Source organism: Hippocampus zosterae, chromosome 13 (assembly GCF_025434085.1).
Source record: "Hippocampus zosterae strain Florida chromosome 13, ASM2543408v3, whole genome shotgun sequence".
Classification (NCBI taxonomy): domain Eukaryota; kingdom Metazoa; phylum Chordata; class Actinopteri; order Syngnathiformes; family Syngnathidae; genus Hippocampus; species Hippocampus zosterae.
This window is the reverse complement of record NC_067463.1, coordinates 2,503,896-2,529,366: the sequence shown is the minus strand read 5'-3', so window position 1 is coordinate 2,529,366 and position 25,471 is coordinate 2,503,896. Positions and strand designations below refer to the sequence as shown.

General features: G+C 44.5%; 2 protein-coding genes across 2 annotated transcripts; both read right to left on the bottom strand.

Annotated features, from left to right (window-relative positions):
• Positions 1 to 3,661: 3,661 nt before the first annotated feature.
• Positions 3,662 to 10,061, bottom strand: cwc25 (CWC25 spliceosome associated protein homolog). The gene is made up of 9 exons (XM_052083893.1): positions 9,880 to 10,061; positions 9,581 to 9,753; positions 9,266 to 9,502; positions 9,090 to 9,159; positions 8,800 to 8,954; positions 7,847 to 7,919; positions 7,564 to 7,760; positions 4,627 to 4,794; positions 3,662 to 4,099 (listed from the first exon to the last, which is right to left on the bottom strand). Exons 1-9 carry the CDS (start codon positions 9,895 to 9,897, stop codon positions 3,988 to 3,990), a joined length of 1,203 nt encoding a protein of 400 aa, XP_051939853.1. The 5' UTR covers positions 9,898 to 10,061; the 3' UTR covers positions 3,662 to 3,987.
• A 3,561-nt stretch (positions 10,062 to 13,622) lies between these two features.
• On the bottom strand, positions 13,623 to 19,283 carry sp6 (Sp6 transcription factor). Its single transcript, XM_052083899.1, has 2 exons — positions 19,132 to 19,283; positions 13,623 to 15,085 (listed from the first exon to the last, which is right to left on the bottom strand). Exon 2 carries the CDS (start codon positions 14,962 to 14,964, stop codon positions 14,059 to 14,061), a length of 906 nt encoding a protein of 301 aa, XP_051939859.1. The 5' UTR covers positions 14,965 to 15,085; positions 19,132 to 19,283; the 3' UTR covers positions 13,623 to 14,058.
• Positions 19,284 to 25,471: the final 6,188 nt, after the last annotated feature.

Genomic DNA, 25,471 nt, shown 5'->3' with positions numbered 1-25,471 from the left:
TGGTGCACTGCTTCCCCCTCCTGAGACGTCGGATGGTGGACCAGAATTTCCTCGAAGCCGTCCGGAAGTCGGCTTCCATGGCCTCACCGAACTCTTCCCACGCTCGGGTTTTTGCCTCGGCGACCACCGAAGCCGCGGTCCGCTTGGCCAGTCGATACCCGTCAGCTGCCTCTGGGGTCCCACAGGCCATAAAGGCTCGATAGGACTCCTTCTTCAGCTTGACGGCATCCCTTACTGCTTACTGCTGTCCACCAGCGAGTACGGGGATTGCCGCCACGACAGGCACCAACCATCTTACGGCCACAACTCAGATTGGCCGCCTCAACAATGGAGGCTAAATGTCTCTGGCTAAATGTCCCCCGCCTCCCCCGGAACATGGGAAAAGCTCTGTCGGAGGTGGGAGTTGAAACTCCTTCTGACAGGGGATTCCGCCAGACGCTCCCAACAAACCCTCACTATACATTTGGGTCTGCCAGGACGGACCGGCATTTTCCCCCACCATCGGAGCCTACTCACCACCAGGTGGTGATCAGTTGACAGCTCCGCCCCTCTCTTCACCCGAGTGTCCAGAACATGCGGCCGCAAATCCGATGATACAACTACAAAGTCGATCATCGAACTGCGGCCTAGGGTGTCCTGGTGCCAAGTGCACATATGGACACCCTTATGTTTGAACAAGGTGTTCGTTATGGACAATCCGTGACGAGCACAGAAGTCCAATAACAAAACACCACTCGGGTTCTGATCGGGGGGCCGTTCCTCCCAATCACGCCCCTCCAGGTATCACTGTCATTGCCCACGTGAGCATTGAAGTCCCCCAGCAGAACAAGGGAGTCCCCAGCAGGAGTACTCTCCAGCACACCCTCCAAGGACTCCAAAAAGGGTGGGTATGCTGAGCTGCTGTTTGGTGCATATGCACAAACAACAGTCAGGACCCGTCCACCCACCCGAAGGCGGAGGGAGGCAACCCTCTCGTCTACCGGTGTGAACCCCAATGTACAGGCACTGAGCCGGGGGGCAATGAGTATGCCCACACCTGCTCTGCGCCTCTCACCGTGAGCAACTCCAGAGTGGAAGAGAGTCCAACCCCTCTCGAGAGAACTGGTACCAGAACCCAGGCTGTGTGTGGAGGCAAGTCCGACTATATCCAGTCGGAAATTCTCTGCCTCACACACCAGCTCGGGCTCCTTCCCTGCCAGAGAGGTGACATTCCATGTCCCAAGAGCTAGCTTCTGTAGCCGAGGATCGGACCGCCAGGGTCCCCGCCTTTGGCTGCCGCCCAGCTCACATTGCACCCGACCCCTTTGGCCCCTCTCATGGGTGGTGAGCCCATGTGAAGGGGGACCCACGTTGCCTCTTCGGGCTGTGCCCGGCCGGGCCCCATGGGTGTATGCCCGGCCACCAGGCGCCTGCCAACGAGCCCCAAATACGCACACGGTGCAAAATATATCGCAACAAAATACATCGGTGCAGCGCCGGAGCAAATGTGTGCCGTGTGAACACCCCTATTATCTTTCTGGAAAACATCATGGACGAGGCCCTTGAACAGTTCCACAGTCCACACCTCCATATCCATCGGAGGAAGACCCATCTGCAACCTCCGGTTCGCTGATGACATAGACCAGTGATCCCCAAACTATGGCCCACGGGCCGGATACGGCCCGCGGGCACATTTAACCCTCCTGCTGTCCTCAGGTCAAAATGACCCGTCACTGTGTTAAAAACACCCCAAAAGCCCCTAAATGATCATTTTTTTAACTTGAAATTTCATGACTTTTCCTAGATTGTCCCCAACTGCAGAAAAATTGAAATGTTTTTATTCACATTTCCATAGAAGCTGTACCAAAAAAAAGTACAAAGGTGGTCTTTGGGGCAAAATGACCCATGACGCAAAAGGGTTGAAAACAAGGTCACAAAGTTATTTACACACCATAGAATGTCTCAGTGTTTTAGTTGTGTCTCAGATCAATTAGTAGAACACGTGAACAAGACGGTAGCAGACATAAACAAGAGAAGATAGGTGGCGTTCTCGTAGATGGCAGAACTCTTTTTTTGTGGATTTCAAGGGGCTATAAAGAGAGAGAGTTGTTTAGTTATTATTTATTTCCTGTTTTTTTCTGGGAAGAACTCAGAGGGTTATTTCGTTATTATTTATTTCATTAATAGTGTTATTATTTGTTTCCTGACTTTTTTTCTGTAAAGAACCTGGAAAGGGTTATTTGGTTATGTGTGGCTTTCTGGGAAACAATATTTTTTTTAAGCTCCCCTACGATCGTTGATGTTACAAACTAACACCGCCCCAAAAAAGTTTGGGGACCCCTGACATAGACCTTATGGGAAAAAGCAAAGCTGAACTCCAGGATCTTACCACCAGACTGGAAGAGGTAGCGAGGGCTTACGGCATGGAGATAAGTGCAGAGAAAAGCAAGACACTGGTCAATAGCCACAATAAAACAACACCAACAAACATCACATTGAACGGGCAAACCCTGGAAGTGGTTAAGGACTTCAAATACCTTGGGTCCTTTGCGAGTGAGGATGGCAGCTCCATAAAGTAGATTAAAGCAAGAATAGGCATAGCAACATCAGCCATGACAAGACTGGCCAGAATTTGGAGGAGCAATACCATCAGCTTGAAGGTCAGGCTGTACAAGTCCCTGGTACTCTCCACCTTACTAAACGGCTGTGAGAGTTGGACACTCACAGCAGACACGGAACGCAGGATTCAGTCCTTTGAGAACAAGAGCTACAGAAGGATAAGATAAGATAAGATAAGATATCCTTTGCCAGCAGCAAGAATGTGGGTAGAAAGAAGAAGAAAAAACTAACAAACAAACACCATTCAATTAAGTGCAATATAAATACAAAATAGATAAATCACAGTGCTATTTACAATTGTTTTTCACATCACATCATTTAATTATTGTTATTTTTATTCAGCAGCCTGACAACAGGAACGAGCGTCGGTATCTCTCCTTCTTACAGCGCGGGTGTAACAGTCTCCGGCTGAAGGAGCTACCTAGTGCTGTCAGGGCGGGCTGATGAGTATGGGAGGGACTGTCCATCATAGCTTTTAGCTTAGTTAGCATCCTTCTGTTGCCCACCTCCTCCAGAGTGTCAAGGGAGCAGCCCAGGACAGAACTGGCCTTCCTGACCAGTCGCTCCAGTCTCTTCCTGTCCCAGGCTGAGATGCTGCCTGACCAGCAGATACTCACTATATCTTACAGAGACCACCGGACAAATGACTATGTCAGACTACGCTGTTAGTTGCAGACTACAAGCTAGTCACCACCCTCGCTGGAGAACAGGAGCCTGTATTGTCAACGGTAAAACGTCGCAAAATGGCCTGGTATGGCCACGTTACAAGGCATACCTCGCTATCCAAAACCCATCCTACAGGGGACAGAAGCGGAGAAGAGGCAGACAGAGAAAGTGCTGGATGGACAACATCAAGGAATGGACTAACTGCAGATTCCAGACCCTGCTATGAACAGCTAAGGACCGAGAGTGCTGGAGATCCCTGACTGCCCAGATGTCCACCACGGCACCCCTACGGCCTCTTAGGCCATGGGATGAGTGAGTGAGTGAGTGAGTTCTGCCCTCAGAATGGTTTATGTGAATATTTGGGCAAGATGTACATATATTGAGAGGTCAAGCGATGCATTTTTAAAAACATATTTAATGAATGACTTCTGGGAATAATCTTTTAATCATGTTTGTTTGCAGAAACACATATTAGTCATAGTAAAGCAATCAAATGCAAGTCCCATTTGACTGGAAGAAGAATTTACAATGTGTACACAGCGGCAAAGGTTTTCCACAAATTATTTTTCAGTACAGAATATGGATTATACGCGGATATTGCCTTATTGTTCATCATCATCCAATCTTCTACTAAGTATATTCATGAAATAAGCCGGTTATTTTTGCCTGTTAGTTTTAAATAAATATATACCGGTATATCAGTATTTACAGTATTGTGTATGTTCATCTCTTCATGAAATTGTCCAACGAAGCTGGTGTCCTTTGAATGGAGTGGATATTCCTCTTCACTCTGTCCTCCAAAGATGATGTGGCAGCGCTCTCCAACTTCATGTCACTGGAAAAAGGAAAGCAGGGGTTATTGAACAAAAATTGTACGAGACTTGATATTCCTCTTTGAAAGCAAAAAAACTGTAAACACAACTAAATAAATAAATAAAACTGTAATGCTCTATTCATATTTTAAAATGCCTAAGGGTTGTCCTGTGACATCAGACATAGGCAGACATGTTGGGTGAAGAGAGAGAGAGAGAGAGAGAGAGAGAGAGAGAGAGAGAGAGAGAGAGAGAGAGAGAGAGAGAGAGAGAGAGAGAGAGAGAGAGAGAGAGAGAGAGAGAGAGAGAGAGAGAGAGAGAGAGAGAGAGAGAGAGAGAGAGAGAGAGAGAGAGAGAGAGAGAGAGAGAGAGAGAGAGAGAGAGAGAGAGAGAGAGAGAGAGAGAGAGAGAGAGAGAGAGAGAGAGAGAGAGAGAGAGAGAGAGAGAGAGAGAGAGAGAGAGAGAGAGAGAGAGAGAGAGAGAGAGAGAGAGAGAGAGAGAGAGAGAGAGAGAGAGAGAGAGAGAGAGAGAGAGAGAGAGAGAGACGTACTGGATAAAACCAGCATGGCGTTCATGCTTGGAATTTTGTTCCCGCTGTTTTTCCTGCTCATCTTGCTTCTTGTATCTTCTCACGTTGTTCTCCCTGTCCTCATCTCTCTTCTTGGCCTGGTCCATCATCTCCTTTCGCCTCTGCTCCAGTTCCTCTGCAGAGAGTTTCCTGCAAGAAAAACATGACACACAACACTAATACTGAATAAATGCTGTGAGAAATTAGTACAATGACTTTTTTTTATTTTAAAGATAATCACATAATTCACTCATGGATTTACAAGCATTCCCACATGTAGAGGCAAAGCCAGTGCATGACCAGTATGTACATAATCTATAGCAACTTAAAACATCCTGATGGATTAAAGTCGCTCCTAAATTCTTGTGGAAGCCGAAAACTGGTTGCATGACGACCAATAGTTCATCATCCCCCTCTTCTTTCGGTGGTTGGCAAACAACTTTTGGTGCATTGTCGCTATCTTCTGAAATTGAGTGTGGAGCACAACCTCTGATTTAACCCTAGTCTTTCCCAAAATAAACATTGAAAACCTAACAACTATTTCTCGGTAAAAACGTATTCTATCGTTTTAAAGCCACTGTCTGACCTCTGCGCTCATTAATTAGTTATTGTTTTGCTGCCTGAATATATTTAACACATGATTCTAACACATGCTCAAATTGTGTCTTTAGTGTAGATCGGTGGTGGCACGGTGGTCATCTGGTTACAGGGACCTACGCAAGGATTCTGTTTGTGGATTTCAGCTCTGCGTTCAACACCATCATCCCGGAACTCCTCACCCCCAAACTACTCCACCTCGGTCTGTCCCCTGCGATCTGCCAGTGGATCCTCAGCTTCCTGACGGGACGGACACAACAGGTGAGACTGGGAGCAACAACATCATCAATACGCACCACCAGCACTGGAGCCCCACAGGGATGTGTCCTTTCGCCACTGCTCTTCTCTCTCTACACAAACGACTGCACCTCAACAGATCCAGCTGTCAAACTCATAAAGTTCGCAGACGACACCACGGTCATCGGTCTCATCAAAGACGGCGACGAGTCTGCGTACCGCCAACAAGTGGAGCAGCTGGAGCTCTGGTGCGGCCGACACAACCTCGGGCTGAACACGCTCAAGACTGTAGAGATGATCGTGGACTTCAGGAAACATTCTTCTCCTCAGTTGCCCCTCACACTATCCAACTGCCCTGTGTCAACCGTCGAGACCTTCAAGTTCCTGGGAATCACAGTCTCCCAGGACATGAAGTGGGAAGTCAACACCATCTCCATCCTGAAAAGGGCCCGGCAGCGGATGTACTTCCTGAGGCTGCTGAGGAAGCATGGCCTGCCACAGGAGGTGCTACGACAGTTCTACACGGCAGTCATTGAATCAATCCTGTGTTCTTCCATCACGGTTTGGTTTGGGGCCGCCACAAAAAAGGACAAAATCCGACTTCAACGGACAGTTAGGACGGCAGAAAAAATCGTTGGCACCGCCCTACCCACTCTTGAGGACTTGCACACTGCAAGAATCAAGACAAGGGCACGGAAAATCCTCCTGGATACCCCGCACCCTGCCCACCACCTTTTTCAGCCACTCCCCTCAGGCAGACGCTACAGATCCATGCGCACCAAATCCAGTAGACACTTAAACAGCTTCTTCCCTCTAGCCATTAACTCCTTAAACAGTCACTGACATAGTCACTCTTCTTGCACCACAAAATAGTACTACAAAACTACTGGTATACTCTAAAATGGTTCAATGATTTTGTTGTTTACGATGATACTAGTGCAGCGTGTTATACTGGAGACAAATTCCTTGTGTGTTCTACATACTTGGCCAATAAAGATGATTCTGATTCTGGTTAGCATATCCACCTCACAGGTGCAGCTTTCAATTCCGGCTCTGGCCTTCCTGTGTGGAGTTTGCATATTCTCCCTGTGCCTGCATGGTTTTTTTCCGGGTACTCCGGTTTCCTCCCACATTCCAAAAACATGCGTGGCAGGTTAATGGAACACTCTCAATTGTCCCTAGGTGAGTGTGAATGGTTGTTCGTCTATGTGTGCCCTGCGATTGGTTGGTGACCAGTTTAGGGTATACCCCCGCATACTACCCGAAGATAGCTGGAATAGTCTCCAGCACACCCGCGACCCTTGTGAGGATAGGTGGATTTGAAAATGGATGTCTGCTGTAAATACATAGTCAATGCAGTACACTCAAGCAAGTCAGTGGTTGCCTGAATTAACCCCCTTGAAGAAACACTTAAGTTGTCAGCGTATATTATATTCTCCATCCATCCATCCATCTTCTACCGCTTTCGCGTCATCAAAACAGGTGTCCGTAAATCACGGACTGAGAGGTCCGTCAGTACTTGACGTGGTTAATGACGATTACATTGATGGACAATAACCCACTTCCGTCAGTGACCATAATTTTTTAGAAAAGTTTCTTGTCAATTGTGAGAAAAACGGCCCAGTGACAGTCTGAGGGACCTTCCATCAATGCTGATGGAATACCCGCTTCTGCCATTTCCGATCAATACTATTTTCTTTGAATTCTGATTTCAAAACTGCTTATCCATCAATTTGTTGTGTGCATGTTGCTTGCATTCCCAAAACCATTACTTTTCAGGAAACCAAAACGACACGTTTGTTGATCGATTAACATTGCATCGTCAACGGGACCAAGCCATTATTAGCAGCTTTAATTGGTCAATAATTTGTTTAGAGAAAAACAAAATAACAATTTTGGTGGTAAAATTAAAAAAAATAAAATAAATGGCTGGGCTGACATGGCCCATATTGCCTGCGAATCATGGGGATCCACTATATACTGTGTATGGTTTCACAGCCCATGAGGTTCCAATGTATGCAAGCACCTATGGACATATTCTGACAAATACCCCCTCCACCTAAGCCCCCCACCCCCAAGTCTTACTTTGACACATGATTCCGTTGCCTTTGGTAACGTTCTTTCTGCGGGCTACGACCTCTGACCTCCGTCTTCCTGTCGCTTCGGTGTGAGGAAGAGGAGTGCATTTCCCCATTTTTTCTGGCGGGAGATCGGCTTCGACTCCTCTCATGGCGTCTTGAGTGATTCAAAGCGGAGGACTGGTATTGTTTTCTGGCAGGAATCTAGAGTGTGAAGAGAAGACTGAAGTGGAAGGCTGTGTGGTCCACTCACGTTACGCGTGTAACATGACATTTTATTGCTCACTGACCAGGAGGCCATAGCCAGGTAGATGATGGGAATGAGATTTGTTGTGAGAGGCAGTTCCATCTTGTGAACGTGACCTGAAATGCGTTGAGGAGTAAAATTCAGATCCAAATTAGCAGCTGTTCTTAAGTGGTATCTGTGTAATATTTGAAGTTGGGCTGAACAATTATTCAAATTCAAATCAACATCACAATGCAGTAGTATGTAATTTTCAAACTGCAAAGGCTGCAATATGGGAAATCTAAAAAGCCACTTGCTTCATTTCAGTCAGTTGGCTTTATATTTTTTGTATGAATAGATATTTTGTTTTTATTTTTTACATGATATCTAGATTAGTTCAGCACTTAAGGGGCAGTCTCCATGTTGTTTAAATAATTGTTTCATGACAAATGAAAAGATTTACTTGATCTGGCTGCCGCTGCTCACCTTCAAGTTGTTTTAGATAATTTTATCTGTGGTTTTATTGTTTTGCTCTTGATTGTGAAGTGCCCTTGAGTGTTGTGAAAGGTGCTTCTAAATAAAATGTATTATTATTATTGATAAACCAAACACATTTGTTTGCGTCATTATTTCAATGTGACTGATTGCTTACTGTTACGCTGCATGTGTTTTGTAGAATTTTGTGAAGTTGTTAAAGAGACACTCTAAAGTCTACAAGAAACTGTTTCGTAAATTAACAACTCTAATCGAAGAAGATAATCATATGAATTCCTGGTTTATTCGCATTTATTTTAGCATGAACCTACGGTAACCTACAAGAGCAAGACATGTATGTATCATAAGTCTGACACGGAGATTAATTTATTGCCCGTCTTAGTTTTAAAAAAATGCAAGAGAAGGGGACGTTGAAAATGTAATTGCGTATTAAATCTCAATCAGAATACTGAGGGGGGACTGAATAACAATTTTTTAAAAAACTTTCATCTGTACTTTTAATAATCCAAGAACTGCATGCACCTGTCTTTTTTGTCTTCTTCTTCATCATCTGAAGTCATACTTGAGTGGCTTCTCTTGTGTTTCTTCTCTTTTCTTTTCTCTTTGTCTCCTTTCTTTTCCTTCTTATCCTTCTTCCTCTTTTTCTTCTTGTCTTTCTTGTCGAGGTTCTGGCGCAGCTATGGGAGTTATACAACGTTTCATAGAAAAGTGATCAAAAAGATCAGTGTGCGCAAAAATCATAGTACAACTGCTCCGTTTTCTGAGGAACATATTCACTGGCACAGCCACCAATCACTATTTTTTTTTGTTACCATTTCTTTAATTTTCTTCATCTTCACTGGATTCGTCAAGACTTCTCTTTTCTTTTCCTCCTCACGCTTCCTTGAGGGCAAAATGCAAGATGTACATTTCCAATTGTCATCCATACTTCAGTTTGATATAAAACACCAGTTTTTTTGTTTTTTGAGGGAGCACAACAATGTTTCACCTAATTACAAAAAGAGGGTCTTCTCTGATCTTGGCGGCTATGTCCAGGCTGGAGGTAGCAGCAATGGGGCTGAAGATGGAGCCAGGAAGAAGTCCAGTCTCTGCTGATGGGCCACTTTCAGGCTCCTCATATTGATCGGTGATCTGCTTGTCAATGGGGCGACCCATGAGATACTCATCTCTGGACACCTGATTGGAAGGGCCCTGGTACATCCAGTCCAAACGATCATCCTTCTTTCTATTATAGTGCAAACGACATATAGTGAGACAACCTGACTGACAACGTTTTCTAAAAGTTGCGTTCGTGAGAACTAACTTGATGGCGCCGCTTTCCTCGGCGTATCTCGTCATCTCTTCGCGGGCTCTTTCCTCCTTAAGCTCCTTTTGAAGCTCCTCGATTTTCTTCCGTTCTGATTCATGTTTTTGCTCGGCTTTCCAAACGCGCTCGATGTTTTTCATAGTCTGGGGGTGCCAGCTCTTCTTTAAGTTCTACCGCAAGAAAAAGGGAAGCCACGGAGTATAATGCACAACTTGGAACAGAAGATGCCAAGACTGATGTGAACGGAAAGGAATTGGCAATTCATACGATGTAACCTTTCAACAGAGAACACTTACCAGATCGCCGCCTCCCATTTTCAAACCTTGCTTCTAGTTACTAATGAGAACAAGAACAATAAAGAATATAGTCCTTCTCCAAATATCGGTGCTAAACGAAAGATGGACGTTCTCACGAAAGCCGAGAAGCTCAGGACGACGTGCTCACCGCTTGCTTGCAAAGTTACTGTTGTGCTTCCGGTTGGAAATATTCTATTTCCGGTATAGGTCGTGGTGCGTTCAAGCCTGTCATCTTTGTTGCGTGAATGCAACCACTCCCTTTAATCCACGTACATTTCTCAACGAATCGTGGAAAAACTCATTAATTCCATAAAATGAAAAATCAACATAATCATGGTTGCTGTATAATTTGATTATAATCACGTGTTTTGTTTGTGTATGTGTATACACACACACACACACAGGTATAAAATATAAAAAAATCTCGCTTGGGGAAAAAAATGTGCACATAACACCATTCAGTGTGGGTCCTTGGGCAAGACCCTTCACGCTAATGCCTACCTCATACAATGATGAGAGACAATAAAACGAATGACACGCCCGGACGTCGCCTGGCCAAACAAGGTCTGCGTCAGGTGCTGGGGAACCAGAGCACCTTGATGAAAAATGGGCTACTGGAACAAAGCGGAGATGGCCGAGATGCGATAACATGGCTCTGTTGGAATGCTACGACTCAAGCAACCCTAGTCAGAGGGGTTACATGCTGAGAATGTGGGCTAAATGGTTACTTCCAAATCCACAGTCACGATTGACCACGAAACCAAAGTTGCTCAGTGTTCCAACATTGTCAGAGATTTTCTCGGGCAAAGTTAAAGAAACGACTCGGCACACAGGAAAATTGTCTTCAATATCGGCGGGAGCGGACCTCTGAGAGCGAACGACGGTTGTTGCTCCGCGATCACACACTCGGCTCCCTCTCCGCCGGTTCGAACTTTTATTGCAAAATACAAGAAAGACCCTGCCCCAGAGATTAGCATACCGCGCCCCCCGGTCCGGCCCATCGGTAGTGATCTGATTTACCCGAATACACAAGTCACAGACTTGGCTGATGACTAATGTCCACCTGGGCGCGACAGCTGTTCCCAAACTGTCTTTTGGTATTCAACAACTCTTTGTTCCCAATTTGTTTATTCCCACTCTGTGATTGAATCTAGCCTTTGCCCCCCCTTGCTTTGACGTGATTACTCAAGAAAAAGGCCCTCCGACCAAACGGCCGACACCTCTGTGCTGAGCATGTCCAGACATGCCCAAATTAACCGAAACTTTAAGCATGATACAATTTTGCTCATAGATTCTTCTAACAAACATCTACAAATGGAAATTGCTGTCACAATTTGAGATTGATGAGGTACAATGCAGGTTCCATGGTGAAGGGCCCCAGGCTGCCAGATCAGAGGAGGAGGTCAGACCAGAGATTGGGAGGCAAGCCCCAATGAATGCAGATGATGAGATTGGGAGGGCAGCCCCAATGAATGAATTGCTGAGCGAGGCAGCAACTGACCTGAAAGCTAAGATCATGGCGAGAATGAAAGCTGGGCAACCCAGAAACCGATTACAACGGCTATGTGAAGTACCACCTGAAAGTCTCATGGAAAGTGTGAATGCAGCACTGAGGGTGATCCCTCCCGTAACGATCACGGAAATCAATGAGCTGATATACGCTTCAGCATCAGTGATCCAAGAGATGCTTGACTATAAGAGCAACCATGGGGAGCCATGACATACGTTACCAACCATGGAAAAGACGTTTGGAGGTTAAGATACTGTAAATCTTTCTTGCTTGGCTTTCGACGAAGGCGGACGCTTTTGCTTTCTGCTCCTGTCCCCCCCACCCTCACCCTTCCATGATGCTTGTGCAGGAGTGTTTTGCCGAACTCAAATTATCCTCAAAATGAGGGTAGTTCGAGCGTGTTTTTTTTTCTCCCCCTCTCCTTCCCTTGTGGTTTCTTTCTGACTTCCGGATTGAGTGAACGCTGGCGCGTTTTGGCTGCCGCTGCTTAACCCGTATTGTTTTGTGTTTTTTGTTATTGTAAATAATAAATGGTGTCTTGAAAGGCACTTATAAATAAAATGTATTATTATTATTATCAAGGCGGCTCGGAAAGATGTGAGTCAATTGACGGAGGCCCAGAGAGGTCTGATGAAAAGGCCGATACCCGAGAGGTACATCCAGATGACCACACCTGAAGCAGTCTAAACTGCCAAACAAAGGCTCCAGGCCTTGTCCAGCCGCCTAAAGTGGTACACGAAAGAGAATGAGACCAGACGAATAAACAGGCTGTTTGAAACACAACCTGGACTGGTTTCATGCCAATCGCCTGACAGGGCATATTCAGGCAATGAACCATTTACCCTGACTTTCACAGAATTAATAGTCTTCAGTGAACTTATAACAATGTTTTGGGAACCAATTCAACACACCAAGGCCGGAACCCAGAGTGGAACACGCAAGTGCAAAAGTGTGATGTATTCCTTCAATGCCCTGAAATAAAGCAAGTCTTCTTATACTGCACATTAATAAGAATAAATTAAAGCTTGCAAATTATTGTTAGATGTCTTATGATGAAATAATTTAATTGGCAAGACAAAATAATTTTTTATTATTATTAATGATAGAGGATAGCAATGGTTTAAGTATAAATATTATATCTCATCATCCTTTTTTTATTAAAATCGCTACAACTTCAAATGGCATGGGAGATTTATTTTAAAATGTATTCATCTTGTACTACTGTTCAAATCAACATGAAAAAAACACCACAAACTATTATTCGAAAAAATGTTAATACTCTGTACATATTTGCACACCAATTAACCAACCACCGTCAAGTTTCTCATCTTCATCTCAGACTTGTAATTGTAAATTTACAGTAGCAAACTATCATTTAGGTCAATAGTAATTCTTTATTGTGCTGTGTGTCCTTAACTTTATGGTAGTTTTAAAATATGTAGTATTTTGAATTAATCTTGTGCACATCTTTATTAAAATGAGTCTAAAACTTTCTTTAAATATGGAAACAGCATATCCAGCCGATGAGATTTTGATGTCCACCATGTTGTGTTGAAGTTCATCAGCAGGAGAAAGCACATCCCTTTCCTTCTCAAGAGTATTTATATATTAACTTATAAAAAGAATGTTGTGTGGTATGGTGTTATTTTTATGTACAGGTACTCTCGTTTTTCACTGTTGACCCGGTTATTGCTGCTTTGGCCACATGGATGTGTGGATTCTAATGTCTTCTTTGAACAAAAATGATGCGAATATCAACAAGGCTCTTGGTAGCATAGTTGTTGTCGTGTGTGTTTATTTACAGAATCGTGTTTACTGTATGTTCAACCAAAAAGTAGCTGCTGTGATCACTGTTAACAGTGAATATGTATATTGTCATGTTTTGGCATCAATTGTGGTATTTTTTTAATGGGTCAATTTGCTTAACTTTCTTCATGAAATATATATTGCATGAATTGAAAAAATATATTTATCAAAGGAGCTCCAATGAATGCACCCTTGTTTTTTGATCTGAGTAGAAAGTGTCCTGAGCAGCATGTAAGTCTCTGGTATCAACTGAGCGGCAAATTTCACCAAGTTTAACAAACACTGTAATTAATTTCTTTGCCTCTGCCAAGAAGAGGTACGTATTATTAGTTTTCTGGCCAGCGGGATTATTAAAAAACACACACAAGCAAAACAAGTTTGTAAGTATGGCATATGTGCATAGTAGGAACCCATTTATTTTTTATTATTTTAATGTTTTCATTTTTTAAATCCAGATATGGGGAGTCATTCTCTTACTCCATTCTCCATAAACAAACAAACAAAAAAGTGATTACAGTTTGTAAAAAAATCCTTGTAGGATTTTAGTTTGATGGTTTTCTATCATACTGAAACTGTTCCCAAGACCAAGAACAAAAATATGACAGTCCTGACACCATCAATCCCACTTCTGGTAATAGTTCATACTATAGGCAAAGGTCAGAGTGCTACAGTAGTAAATCACTGAGGTGATGGTCCAGTCAATATCAATAATTTAATGAACACATTCTGATCCAAGCAGCTTCCATCGATTTGGGTGTCTAAGGTAAAACTCAATTATAAAACTGATGACAGAAAGTGCACCAGATGGTATCCCTTTTTCGATCAAACTTGATTCAGAAAGTGATGAAATTAGTTGGACTCGACTATCCAGTTACACTGGAGATGGATGGGTCTGTCTCACTTTTCAGCTTGAGTGGAGGCTCGATGGTGTCAGGTGCAGACATGTTTGATGATGACTGAGGAGGAGTGGGGGAATCAAAGCCCTTGCCTTCTCTGTTCACACTTTCCTCCCCATGCTCTGCTGGCGACTCGTGTGTACGCATGTGCTTGGCCAGGTGATCATTGCGCATAAACACCCGAGGGCAAAACGCACAGCTAAATTTCTTGGTACCGGTGTGTGTCTGTAAATGCCGCTGCAGTTCATCAGAACGTGTAAAACGCTTGCCGCAGAAGAGCCAGTTGCAGACGAATGGACGATCCCCGCTGTGCCACCTTAAGTGAGCCTTCAGATGAGAGGTCTTAGCGTAGGCCTTACCACAGCCAGGAATGTGGCAGTTGTGCATGTGCTTCCTCCTGCTGTCATCCATGCTGTGGCCCAATTGCTCCGCGTGAACACAGTTAGGACAGCGACAAGCTGCCTGGCCAGAACCTCTGGAAGAAGAACGCCTCTGGGACTTCGGCCGGACCAAGACGACATTTTCAAGTGGCTCTTCCAGTCCGAAAGGCTCCTGTTGCAAGATATCAGCAGCCAACGGTTCCATTTTGAAGCCCTCCGGAGGGAACAGGTGAGGCGAGTGTGATGCTGGGAGATGTGTTAGAGGCAAGGAGCACAGTTGCGGGTCGGAACCGTAACAGCCTAAAGAGGACTGCAGACTCATGGTGCTCCCTGGACTCACAGAAGGTAAGTCAGCACCATGCCCTGTGTGGAGGTCAATCCAGTTCCCAGTCTGAACATCCCTCTGGAGGTCCCACCAGGAAGGGATGTTGATGTCATCTGTGCTGCCACTAGATGGTGCTGTCCGTAGCCAGGGTTCATAATTGTGGGCCATGTGCGCTTTGCAGGTGCACTACTGTAGATGAGATCAGTGGCTCAAGCTGTTGTTGACACTATGCTTTTTTTGTGTTGCTCAGATGATTACCGCATGGCGGGGAGGCGACGCACTATAAAACCTGCAGACATAAAGAGGGGCAAATAATTAACTCTGAAACATCGGCTCTTTATTTGTTACACACATTCCATCAGTAACTTCACAAAACCATGAGCAATGAGGTCATACCCCCCCCCCCCCAAGACACTGTATACACCTTTGTGGCGGTGACATTTCTAAACTTCAGATATGCAGTCATTGAGGCCCAAATCCTCTTTAATACAACAATCAAACAACAACTCTCACGCACAGCTCTCTTCCCTCACTGCCATGGATACTACAATTCTCACACTCCACGGCCGTGCAGACAGAAAAGAGGGGGAGACAGACATGTCCAGGCACAGGCCTGCCACATGTATCCGCTGCCAGGTACTTCCCATGGAGGACAGTCAAAGAAAAGCTTAAAGAAAACAACATCATTGATCCTAGGGTTGGGGGGAGCGAAATGCTGGTAAGGTTGGAGGAGGGAACAGTGAGGGGGCGGGTGCAGGGAGGTATTGACGGGGAAGCACTTTGCAGGGAGGTATGGCTGCGGGCCAGAATCTATTTATACGTCTCTGTGGGTTGTAGAGATGAGATGAAACTTGGCAGACAGGAGAACCTGTTTTTATGAATCACACTTGATTTATAGGCCTTCACACATCACAAGCCTGCAGGCAACATACAAAAGAAACCCTGTAAAACACTTCACCTCAAACACACAGGAGACAGCAGTTACAGTCTGATGACAAACAGAGGCTGAGAGACTTACTACACTAAGAACAATCTTCGTGCGCCTCCTCAATTAGGGGCAAACGCTCAGAAAAGCTAGCGTGAGGCCTGACTGCCTGACTCGCGCCGCATTCCTGTTTGCTCTGTCAGATATGGTATCATTCCAAGAGATCTTCTGAACAAGAAAGCCTCAGACTCTTTTACTGTTTCCTGCAGTAAAGGTAATTGTAGATCTTTGAGGACGGGGGGTGTGGTAGAAGTCAACAAGATTGTTTGGAGCAAAGAATTTATTGTTCAGAGAGCCACGCACAAGTCGCGCCAGCTTTCAGCTCGTCAGTTTCCACAGACATGTTACACTTTAACAAGCTTTGTGTCACCTTTCAAAAGAGCCCCTCCTCCTGCAGCTGACTGACATATTTGAGCTTCAGAAATGCTCTTCCATTAGATGGCAGAAGAAACAATAAACCCCTTGTTTCTACCTATTGGCCTTCATACAAAAGAATTATGCGGTCATGGCTTCTTTCAAGTTGATCCACTTTGTGTTCAATGAGATACGGGCCCAGATTTTATACTAAATAAGTAAAATTGTGAGTAAATTGAGACAAGAGCTTCAGCACCATTTGACTGTTGTTGCTGGACAGTCCCGGGGCGCTTGTGTCTTGCGCCTGTAATGGGTAGCATTTCTCACAGCCCCGCTTTGTTCAGCGGAGAGATTGGTGCTGTTGAACGGTCTGCGGCTGGATGGATGTAAGACTTGAGGAGCCGACAATGAGAAGAAAGGCGCGTTAGCGCGGAGCGCCGATGCGGATTTGGAACTGGGAGTCCCGGCTTGGAGTTCGAAGCGAATTACGTGGGACAGGAGAAGAGAACTAATCTCTTTTCGTCAAATGGACGGTACGGCTTCGTGTTTGCTTTCAAAACTTAGCTTGTAGCAGACGTGTGCACATTTTCAGCATGACGTCTCTGACCCACTGGTGAAAGGACACTTTGATCCTCTCCTCTTTCAACTACAACTGCTTCAGACAACAAAGTGTATGCAGAAATGTGGTGAAAATTGCACGACTGTCTGTGTTCTATGTGTTGTATTGTGTTATTTTTGTTATTTTAACTTCAAGATGGCGCCGCGAGAGTGGCTGCCTTTCCAGCAGCTCCTATATTTTGTTGTTCTACTTCTTCCTTTCATATCTTCTTTCTTTCAGAGCTTTGCTTCTATGAATTGGGAATGTATCCATTGCGAGACTAATGAAGGTTTTCTTATCTTATTTGATTGATAATTTTTTGTGAGATTTTTCTTTGGTGTGTGGCATGTTCTGAGATTTGTGTGATTGAAAGCGTGTAAAATAAAACTTGGGAAACAGTGGTTTAGACAGATGACGGTTTTACATCTCCGCTGCTTTTCGTGTCAGAGAGACAGTCAGAGAACTGCAAGAAATGTATTTTCAGTTGTCATGAGAGTACAACAGTACCTCTGTGTGTATGGTACTGCTAGAAATATACTTCATTTGATGGGCTGTCACCAGTTCCCTTCACACTCGTGTCGTGCATGCCAAGTATTTTCTTTATTTTTTTTAAGAGAGCAGGTTAGGTTTGATTCTTCGTGATGGAATGAACAACAGGAGGAAGTAAACTATAATGTCATTTTAAATAGAACTTCTTGTACAATATAGTATTAAACATTTTACCCATTACGGATTGCAACAAATATTTGTGTTACTAGGTAGTTGAACTACAGGCTGTATTAAAATCTTTTTGTTGTTGTTTCATAAGACAGATGGATACTTAAAAAAGATATACCCGTATAGATGGATGGATTGGTCGATCTTGGTCTCTTTAAATTCAAGTAGACTTGGTTAGCAGTGTAGATATACTGTACATGTATACCTACTCGATGTGAGTGTGTGTGCACACGCCTTCGTGTGTGTTCGTATGTCTGTACATATGCCACGCTCAGCATCGACGAGGACGCAAAAAAAAAACCCTTGACTTTCCTTATTTTGCACAGCATACTATACGACAACGCCCTGCGATTGGCTGGAAACCGATTCAGGGTGTCCCCCGCCTACTGCCCGGAGACGACTGGGATAGGCTCCAGCACCCCCCGCGACCCTAGTGAGGATCAAGCGGCTCGGAAGATGAATGGATGAATGAATACTATACAACAACAAAAAACAGTGGTGGATTAGGCAACTAGCTGTTTGCATTTAATTTGCCTATTTATTACTGAAAATTTGGCAAGCCTCCTCGCTGCCCATCTTCAAAGCCCTCCTCAAAACTCACTTCTTCCACTTATTCTTTGGCATTTGACTCAGCATGACTTAGATTTGTTCTTGGTTTTACTGTTTGGTGCTTTCTACCGCCTTTATTACCAATTTGTCTTACTGTTTATTGTGCATGTTAAATTGCTCCATGTACAGCACTTTGTATGAAGTGATGGCTGTTTGAAAGTGCTCTATAAATACTGTTGACTTGAATTGACTTGACTTATCTTTCTGATTATTTACTTGTACCTTTGAAAGCACATACCTGTACTGTCTACATTTCTTACTTGGTCAAAATAGTCTTGTTTCTTATCAACCGGCTTACAAAGTGATGTAACGATGTAAAAAGCGATTGAGCTCTAGATTACTGTAAAAGGTGGAAAAACAGGGACAACACTGACTTGGAAGAATTTCAAGCAGGGCGCATTAACAACAAATGACGCAACAGATCTGGAGAAGCAAGATATTCTCCTTACATGGCCTTTTTAAGTATTTTTTGTTGTTGTTTCCACCTACAAGATGATTTGTGGTTTTATGCTAACCTAAAAACCACTGGTTTATGGCATTCAAACATTCTTCATCTTGTATGGGGAAAAACACACACGGATAAAATATGTCGTTTTCACTATCTAATTAAGAATTTAAAAAAATGTTTTGTTTTGTCCTGGCAAGACCTGCTGAAAGTTCAGTCCTGTCAAAATTTAGCTATGTCCAGTGATTCAAACGCACACACCTCTTATAAGAAGAGCACTACATGCAAGTTCATCAATGAAGAGACAACATCTTTTATGCGTAAAGAAGCTTTTAAGGTATTAAAACCATATTGCATGTAATGGAAAGTAAAAAAGAACACATTTTATTTTTTGTTGTTTTTTAAAACCTTTGCTTCAGGTGTTGAATCTCTAGTTTCACTTTTTTTTTTGTTCAAAAGTATACATCTGGACTTCAGTACACAGCGCGAGTATTTTCCTGCCACCTCTGTTTAAAAGGTTATAACCTCCAAACTATTACCAAGAATAGAACTTTAAATTACACTTTATTATTAACCAATGACTTTTAACACAAGCGATGGTCAAAATGATGATAATTTCTGGGTTACCTGAAAATTCGCGTTGAACTCAGTTCAACTCTGCTTCTTCCGCCGGCTCGGAAAATGACCGCAGAAGACAAATATCCGCAACGTATTTCATGGGCAGATGTTCCACGTAAGGTGGTAGTGTGATAGAGCTCGCTCGCAGCTGTGTGGAAAAACTCTACAGTATCGTGTGCGTCTTGACTGAGTGGGGCCCCGCCCCCACCTGACGCGTCCTTGCCTCATCGCTTAACAAACTTTACACTTGTTCCTTAATTCTTTTTATTTATTTAGTTGCGTCTCTTGTCTCGTTTTGTATTTTTTATTGAGGCAATCGAAATATAAATGTATTTATATATGTATCAGGAGCTGCGAAGTGGACTTTGATTTGGGGACGGGGGTCGTCTATAGCCCCATCAGAAATTGGTGTAGCCACAGTTCAGTCCCTCCATGATTTTATTTGCTATTCTAAAATATATTTATACACTATTTTCTCAGTGTCATGGTTTTGATCTTCTGTCTGTTTTGGTTTCAGTTCCTGCTTGATATTAATCTTCTCACAAGATATAACGAACATCGGCAGCATGTCTGTCTGGTCCATTGTGTGAAAGCGGAGATATGCGAGTCATTCTGAATCAGTTGTGTTTTGAAAATTTATTACTGAGAATGGACAGCTCTGAACCGACTAAGCAAAGACACGGGCTCCAATGGAGTGGCCTACTCCCACTACTCGGAAAAAGCTTCAGCCAATTTGGGGTTTTGCTCATTTTTATGTTCTCCCCTGTGTGTGAGAGAATGAGAGAAAAAAACTATTCCGATGAAGTCAGGAGTCAGGGCATTGTGTGAAACATCAATAACAACATAATACAGTATGTCAATGTGGCTCCTGAAGTTATTTAAGATTTGGCCAATTCATATTTAGATCCCCAGATATTTATAAATGTATTTAGGCATTGAGAAATGTTTAGATCCCCAACTAGAATCATCACCTCATTTCTGTCTGTCACGTTACGCACGAAGCAGGAAAAAGAACTGCTTCGTACGTAACAGAGCAAATGAGAATGAGCGGATCTCCGAAATAGCAGACACTGAAAAAGGACTTTCTCACAAAATAATATTTATTACAAACCAAAATTACGCCGTCTAATTGACAAAACAGAAAGCGCTGGTTAGGTTACTCACGAAAAAACAGGAATTAATATAACAAAACAACGAAAAACGCTTGCCAAAAAACGGCAATGGAATCAATGAGGTAATTACGATAATCTTAATAATGGAACGTCGAAGAATGTAAAGAACAGCAATAGTATACGAGTAGAGTTTTCTAAAATACATGGGCAATAGCAGTGGCGCGGCATGCAATACTCCGGCAAATGAGTCAACCGCCGGAGCGCCGAGATAAGCAGGTGCAATCACCGACAAATAGGCAGCAGGTGGCAGGCGACCGAAATGGAACGCCTGCCACCTGCTGCCAATTACGGAACATGACACTGTCAAGTATTTTCAGAGTGTTTTTTAAAGTTTCATAAGGCAAGCCATTGATGAGGGACTTCTGTATACTTTCAACAGAAAAGAACATGCATGGAGATTAAGTAATTGTTACAATAAGAGAATCCATATCTATAGAGCTCCTAAATTTGATGTCTTTACACTTAATGCTTTCTGTCACATAAACAGTTCTGTGCTGCAGTCAAATGTTTGGACATAGAATTTCCTGTACAGGGTAATGGCATTAAAATGTACACAACAATAATTAATTAATAATTGGAGCGTTAAGACTTCAGGGCTACATTTTTTGGGAGTTGATTTTAACTCCAGAAGAAATGTTAACATTTTCAGTGTTGAGTGGTGTCCAGAGTAAGTGTTATTTCACAGAGTGGTTCACTTACTGTGAAATTAACTTTGTAATGTTAGATGAGGCGGCCCGGTATCCCAGTGGTTAGCACGTCGGCTTCACAGTGCAGAGGTACCGGGTTCGATTCCAGCTCCGGCCTCCCTTTGTGGAGTTTGCATGTTCTCCCCGGGCCTGCGTGGGTTTTCTCCGGGTGCTCCAGTTTCCTCCCACATTCCAAAAACATGCGTGGCCGGCTGATTGAACACTCTAAATTGTCCGTAGGTGTGAGTGTGGTTGCGAATGGTTGTTCGTTTCTGTGTGCCCTGCGATTGGCTGGCAACCGATTCAGGGTGTCCCCCGCCTACTGCCCGAAGACAGCTGGGATAGGCTCCAGCACCCCCCGCGAGCCTAGTGAGGATCAAGCGGCTCGGAAGATGAATGAATGAATGAATGTTAGATGAAATCCGCCTTTGCACCTGAAGTTCTCAACTATGAGAAAGAAATGCGTCATCGCCATTTTCCTTGTCCTCTTTTCGTTCTTGCTTATCACAAAAAAATTTGGTCCCATCCAGTTATTTTCACTCACAGAAGAGACTGTGATCACCTGTGACATACAGTACTTGTATTTCGAATAATCTCTTCAAAAGTCTGCAGAAATGAATGATGAGATTCCACTTTGGAAAATTACAATGTGCAAAAGCTTTGACAAAGACTTTTTTAATCATCCCTCATTGCGAGATGTGGTGACTGGATGGCTGAGTGGTTATTTCTGAATGACTTTAATCCCAAGGGTACTGATTAAAATATATATTTGTAAGGAGCCAAACTAACGCTGAGAAGGAAAACAAATACGTCTGAGAAGAGTTACTTGCCTACTATTCATTCATTCATCTTCCTAACCGCTTGATCCTCACTAGGGTCGCGGGGGTTGCTGGAGCCTATCCCAGCTGTCTCCGGGCAGTAGGCGGGGGACACCCTGAATCGGTTGCCAGCCAATCGCAGGGCACACAGAGACGAACAACCATTCACACTCACACTCACACCTAGGGACAATTTAGAGTGTACTTGCCTACTACTTTAGTGTTATTTTAAAATTTTAATTAAAAAAAACTCTCCAAGTGTTAAATATTTAAACAGTGTTGATTTAACCCTGGAAAGTGTGGAGCTATATAAACTCAGAAAAAGTGTTTAACTCCATGGGAGTCAAGTCAACATTTTACGTCTTACTTCTATGTCTACTGACCGCCTATCCATCTACACATGATATGCCGTTGTAGCATTTCTTTTAAGGGCCACTATGTAATAAAACATCCATCCATCCATCCATCCATCCATTCATTTTCTGATCCGCTTATGAGTGTTACGGGGCGTGCTGGAACCTATCCCAGCCGTCTTCGGGCAGTATGCGGGGGACACGCTGAACCGGTTGCCAGCCAATCGCAGGGCACACAGAGACAAACAACCATCAGCGCCCATACTCCCACCGAGGGACAATTTAGAGCCATTATGTCGATTACGATTGACTGGTAGGTTGCGGACTGGTCCCAAGTTGATTGCGAGGGGTGTCGAGAAAAAAAACAAACAACCATTTGTGTGTGTCTTTGTGGATGTTAGTAATATCTTTTTTTGTGCTAATGTTCACTGCACCCTAATCATCCTATCAGTCTCATTTTCACAAAAAGGTATTTAAAAAATAAAATAAAATAAAGCAGGTAAATCTTTAACCTACGGTGGCGCGTGACCTGAGTCACCAGAAGTTGTTAGCACTCAGCAGGCTACAATTGCAGCTTGTGATCGGAGCTGTTGCGCTGTATCTTTTATCGTTACCATTATTCTCATTCAGAGTTTGTTTCGTGTACAATTCACCGAGGGCACGGGCAAAGAATAGGAATCTGGAGTGCCAGGAGAAGCATTTTAAAACGGTACATGTGAGCTACGATAGTTAGCAGGCTGCAAACGTGCGTCGCATGCCTCTGTGTCAGGCTGTTGCTCATCACGGCGTGCGCGGTAACGGGTCGATCGTGGGACGTTGGTTGATGGAAAAGTAGATCTTCGGTCAAAAATTTTGGACACCCCTGATTTAGATGTTCCATCAGTCTGCCCAGGCATGTTTTTTGGAAACCGGAGTATCCAGAGAAATCCCACCCAGGCATGTGCAGAACATGCAAACCCCACACAGGCAGGCCAGAGATGGGATCAAACCCACAACCTCTGCACTGTGAGGTTGGCACACTAACCACTGGGTCACCGGGCCGCGTAATAAAACATCCATCCATCCATCCATCCATCATCTACGGCTTATCCGGGGCCGGGTCGCGGGGGCAACAGCTTTAGCAGGGACGCCCAGACTTCCCTCTCCCAAGCTACCAAGTCCAGCTCTCCCAGGTGGATCCCGAGTCGTTCCCAGGCAAGCTGGGTGACATAGTCTCTCCAGCGTGTCCTAGATCTTCCTGGGTCCCACCGGGGTGGGGCATGACCGGAACACCTCACCGGGGAGGTGCTCAGGAGGCATCCGAATCAGATGCCCAAGCCACCTCATCTGGCTCCTCTCGATGTGGAGGAGAAGCGGCTCGACTCTGAGCCCCTCCCGGATGACCGAGCTTCTCACCTTATCTCCGCAGGGTGTCCGGACACCCTGCGGAGAAAACTCATTTCGGCCGCTTGTAACCGGGATCTCGTTCTTTCGGTCACGACCCATAGCTCGTGACAATAGATGAGGGTTGGAACGTAGATCGACCGGTAAATTGAGAGCTTCGCCCTTTGGCTCAGCTCCTTCTTCACCACGACAGACCGATACAACGTCCGCATCACAGCAGACGCTGCACCGATCCGCCTGTCGATCTCCCGCTCCCTTCTGCCCCCACTCGTGAACAAGACCCCAAGATACTTGAACTCCTCCACTTGGGGCAAGATCTCCTCGCCGACCCGGAGGGGGCACTCCACCCTTTTTCGACTGAGGACCATGGTTTCAGATTTGGAGGTGCTGATCTTCATCCCAACCGCTTCACACTCGGCTGCGAAACGCTCCAGTGAGAGTTGTGCATCTGTGTGCATGTAAGTAATATATACTTTTGTATTAGTACACACTGCACCCTAAGCATCTTATCAATTTAAAAATATATTCATTTAAAATCAAGATTAAAAAGTAGATGACCTCTAACCTTCGTTGATGCATGCCCTGCATCACAGGAACTTGTTAGCGGTCAGCAGTCTGCAATTGCAGCTATCGTTCGGAGCCATTGGGATAAATCTATTTTTGTTTATCCCCTTTTATGGTTTGTTTGGTCTGCAATTCGCCGATGGCATGGTCATAGAATGGGAATCTGGAGCGCCAGGAGCACTTTATAACGGTACACGTGAGTTACGATCATGATGTTTCTGCACTTAACGCGCTACAATAATCCGTCCCTGTTTCCCTTTGTCGGGTTCCCCACTAAGGTAAGCACTGTTTTCCTCTTTCCAAGCTTAGTCTTATCTTGTGTATAGTTTATTATTTTAGGGCGGCCCGGTAGTCCAGTGGTTAGCACGTCGGCTTCACAGTGCAGAGGTACCGGGTTCGATTCCAGCTCCGGCCTCCCTGTGTGGAGTTTGCATGTTCTGCCCGGGCCAGCGTGGGTTTTCTCCGGGTGCTCCGGTTTCCTCCCACATTCCAAAGACATGCGTGGCAGGCTGATTGAACACACTAAATTGTCCCTAGGTGTGAGTGTGAGTGCGAATGGTTGTTCGTCTCTGTGTGCCCTGCGATTGGCTGGCAACCGATTCAGGGTGTCCCCCGCCTACTGCCCGGAGACAGCTGGGATAGGCTCCAGCACCCCCTGCGAGCCTAGTGAGGATCAAGCGGCTCGGAAGATGAATGAATGAATGAATGAATAGTTTATTTTTCGGTTTCATTCATGTTGCTCATCATGGCATATGTGTGTGCGTGCACGTGAGGTCATCGATCGCAGGAGGTTGACTGCTTGAAAAGTTGATCTTCGGTCAAAAAAGGTTGGGCACCGCCAGTCTAACAGAACATGATTTGCTGATTTAATTTACTATGTATTATGACGATAAAATCCATCCATCCATTTTCTGATCCGCTTATCCTCACAGGGGTCCGATCCCAGCCGTCTTCGGGCAGTAGACCCTGAACCGGGTGCCAGCCAATCGCAGGGCACACACAGACGGACAACCTTTCACACTCACACCTAGGGACAATTCTTGTTTTATGTTGAGAGGGAACAAATTTCATCTGTGCCGTATGTTACACATACAGTACATTTGACAATAAGGTTTATCCAATCCAATCCAAATTGAGGGTGTTCAATCAGCCTGGCATGCATGTTTTTGGAATGTGAGAGGAATACCGGAGTACCCGTAGAAAAACCATGCAGGCACAAGGAGAATATGCAAACTCCACACAGGAAGGCCAGTGTCGGAATCGAATCCTGCAGCTCTGCACTGTGAGGTGGATATGCCTACTGGATGTCCACTGTGCCGCCACCGATATGCACTAAAGCAGGGGGTGCTCAAACTTTTTGGATCGAAGATCTA

Excerpts from the sequence above, each read along its gene's own strand:
- sp6 (XM_052083899.1), bottom strand. The coding sequence starts at position 14,964 with ATGGCCCACAATTATGAACCCTGGCTACGGACAGCACCATCTAGTGGC.
- cwc25 (XM_052083893.1), bottom strand. Across the intron at positions 7,761-7,846 it reads TACCTGGCTATGGCCTCCTG|ATTCCTGCCAGAAAACAATA; the intron begins GTCAGTGAGCAA and ends TTCACACTCTAG. Across the intron at positions 4,795-7,563 it reads CAACGGAATCATGTGTCAAA|GAAACTCTCTGCAGAGGAAC; the intron begins GTAAGACTTGGG and ends TTTTTCTTGCAG.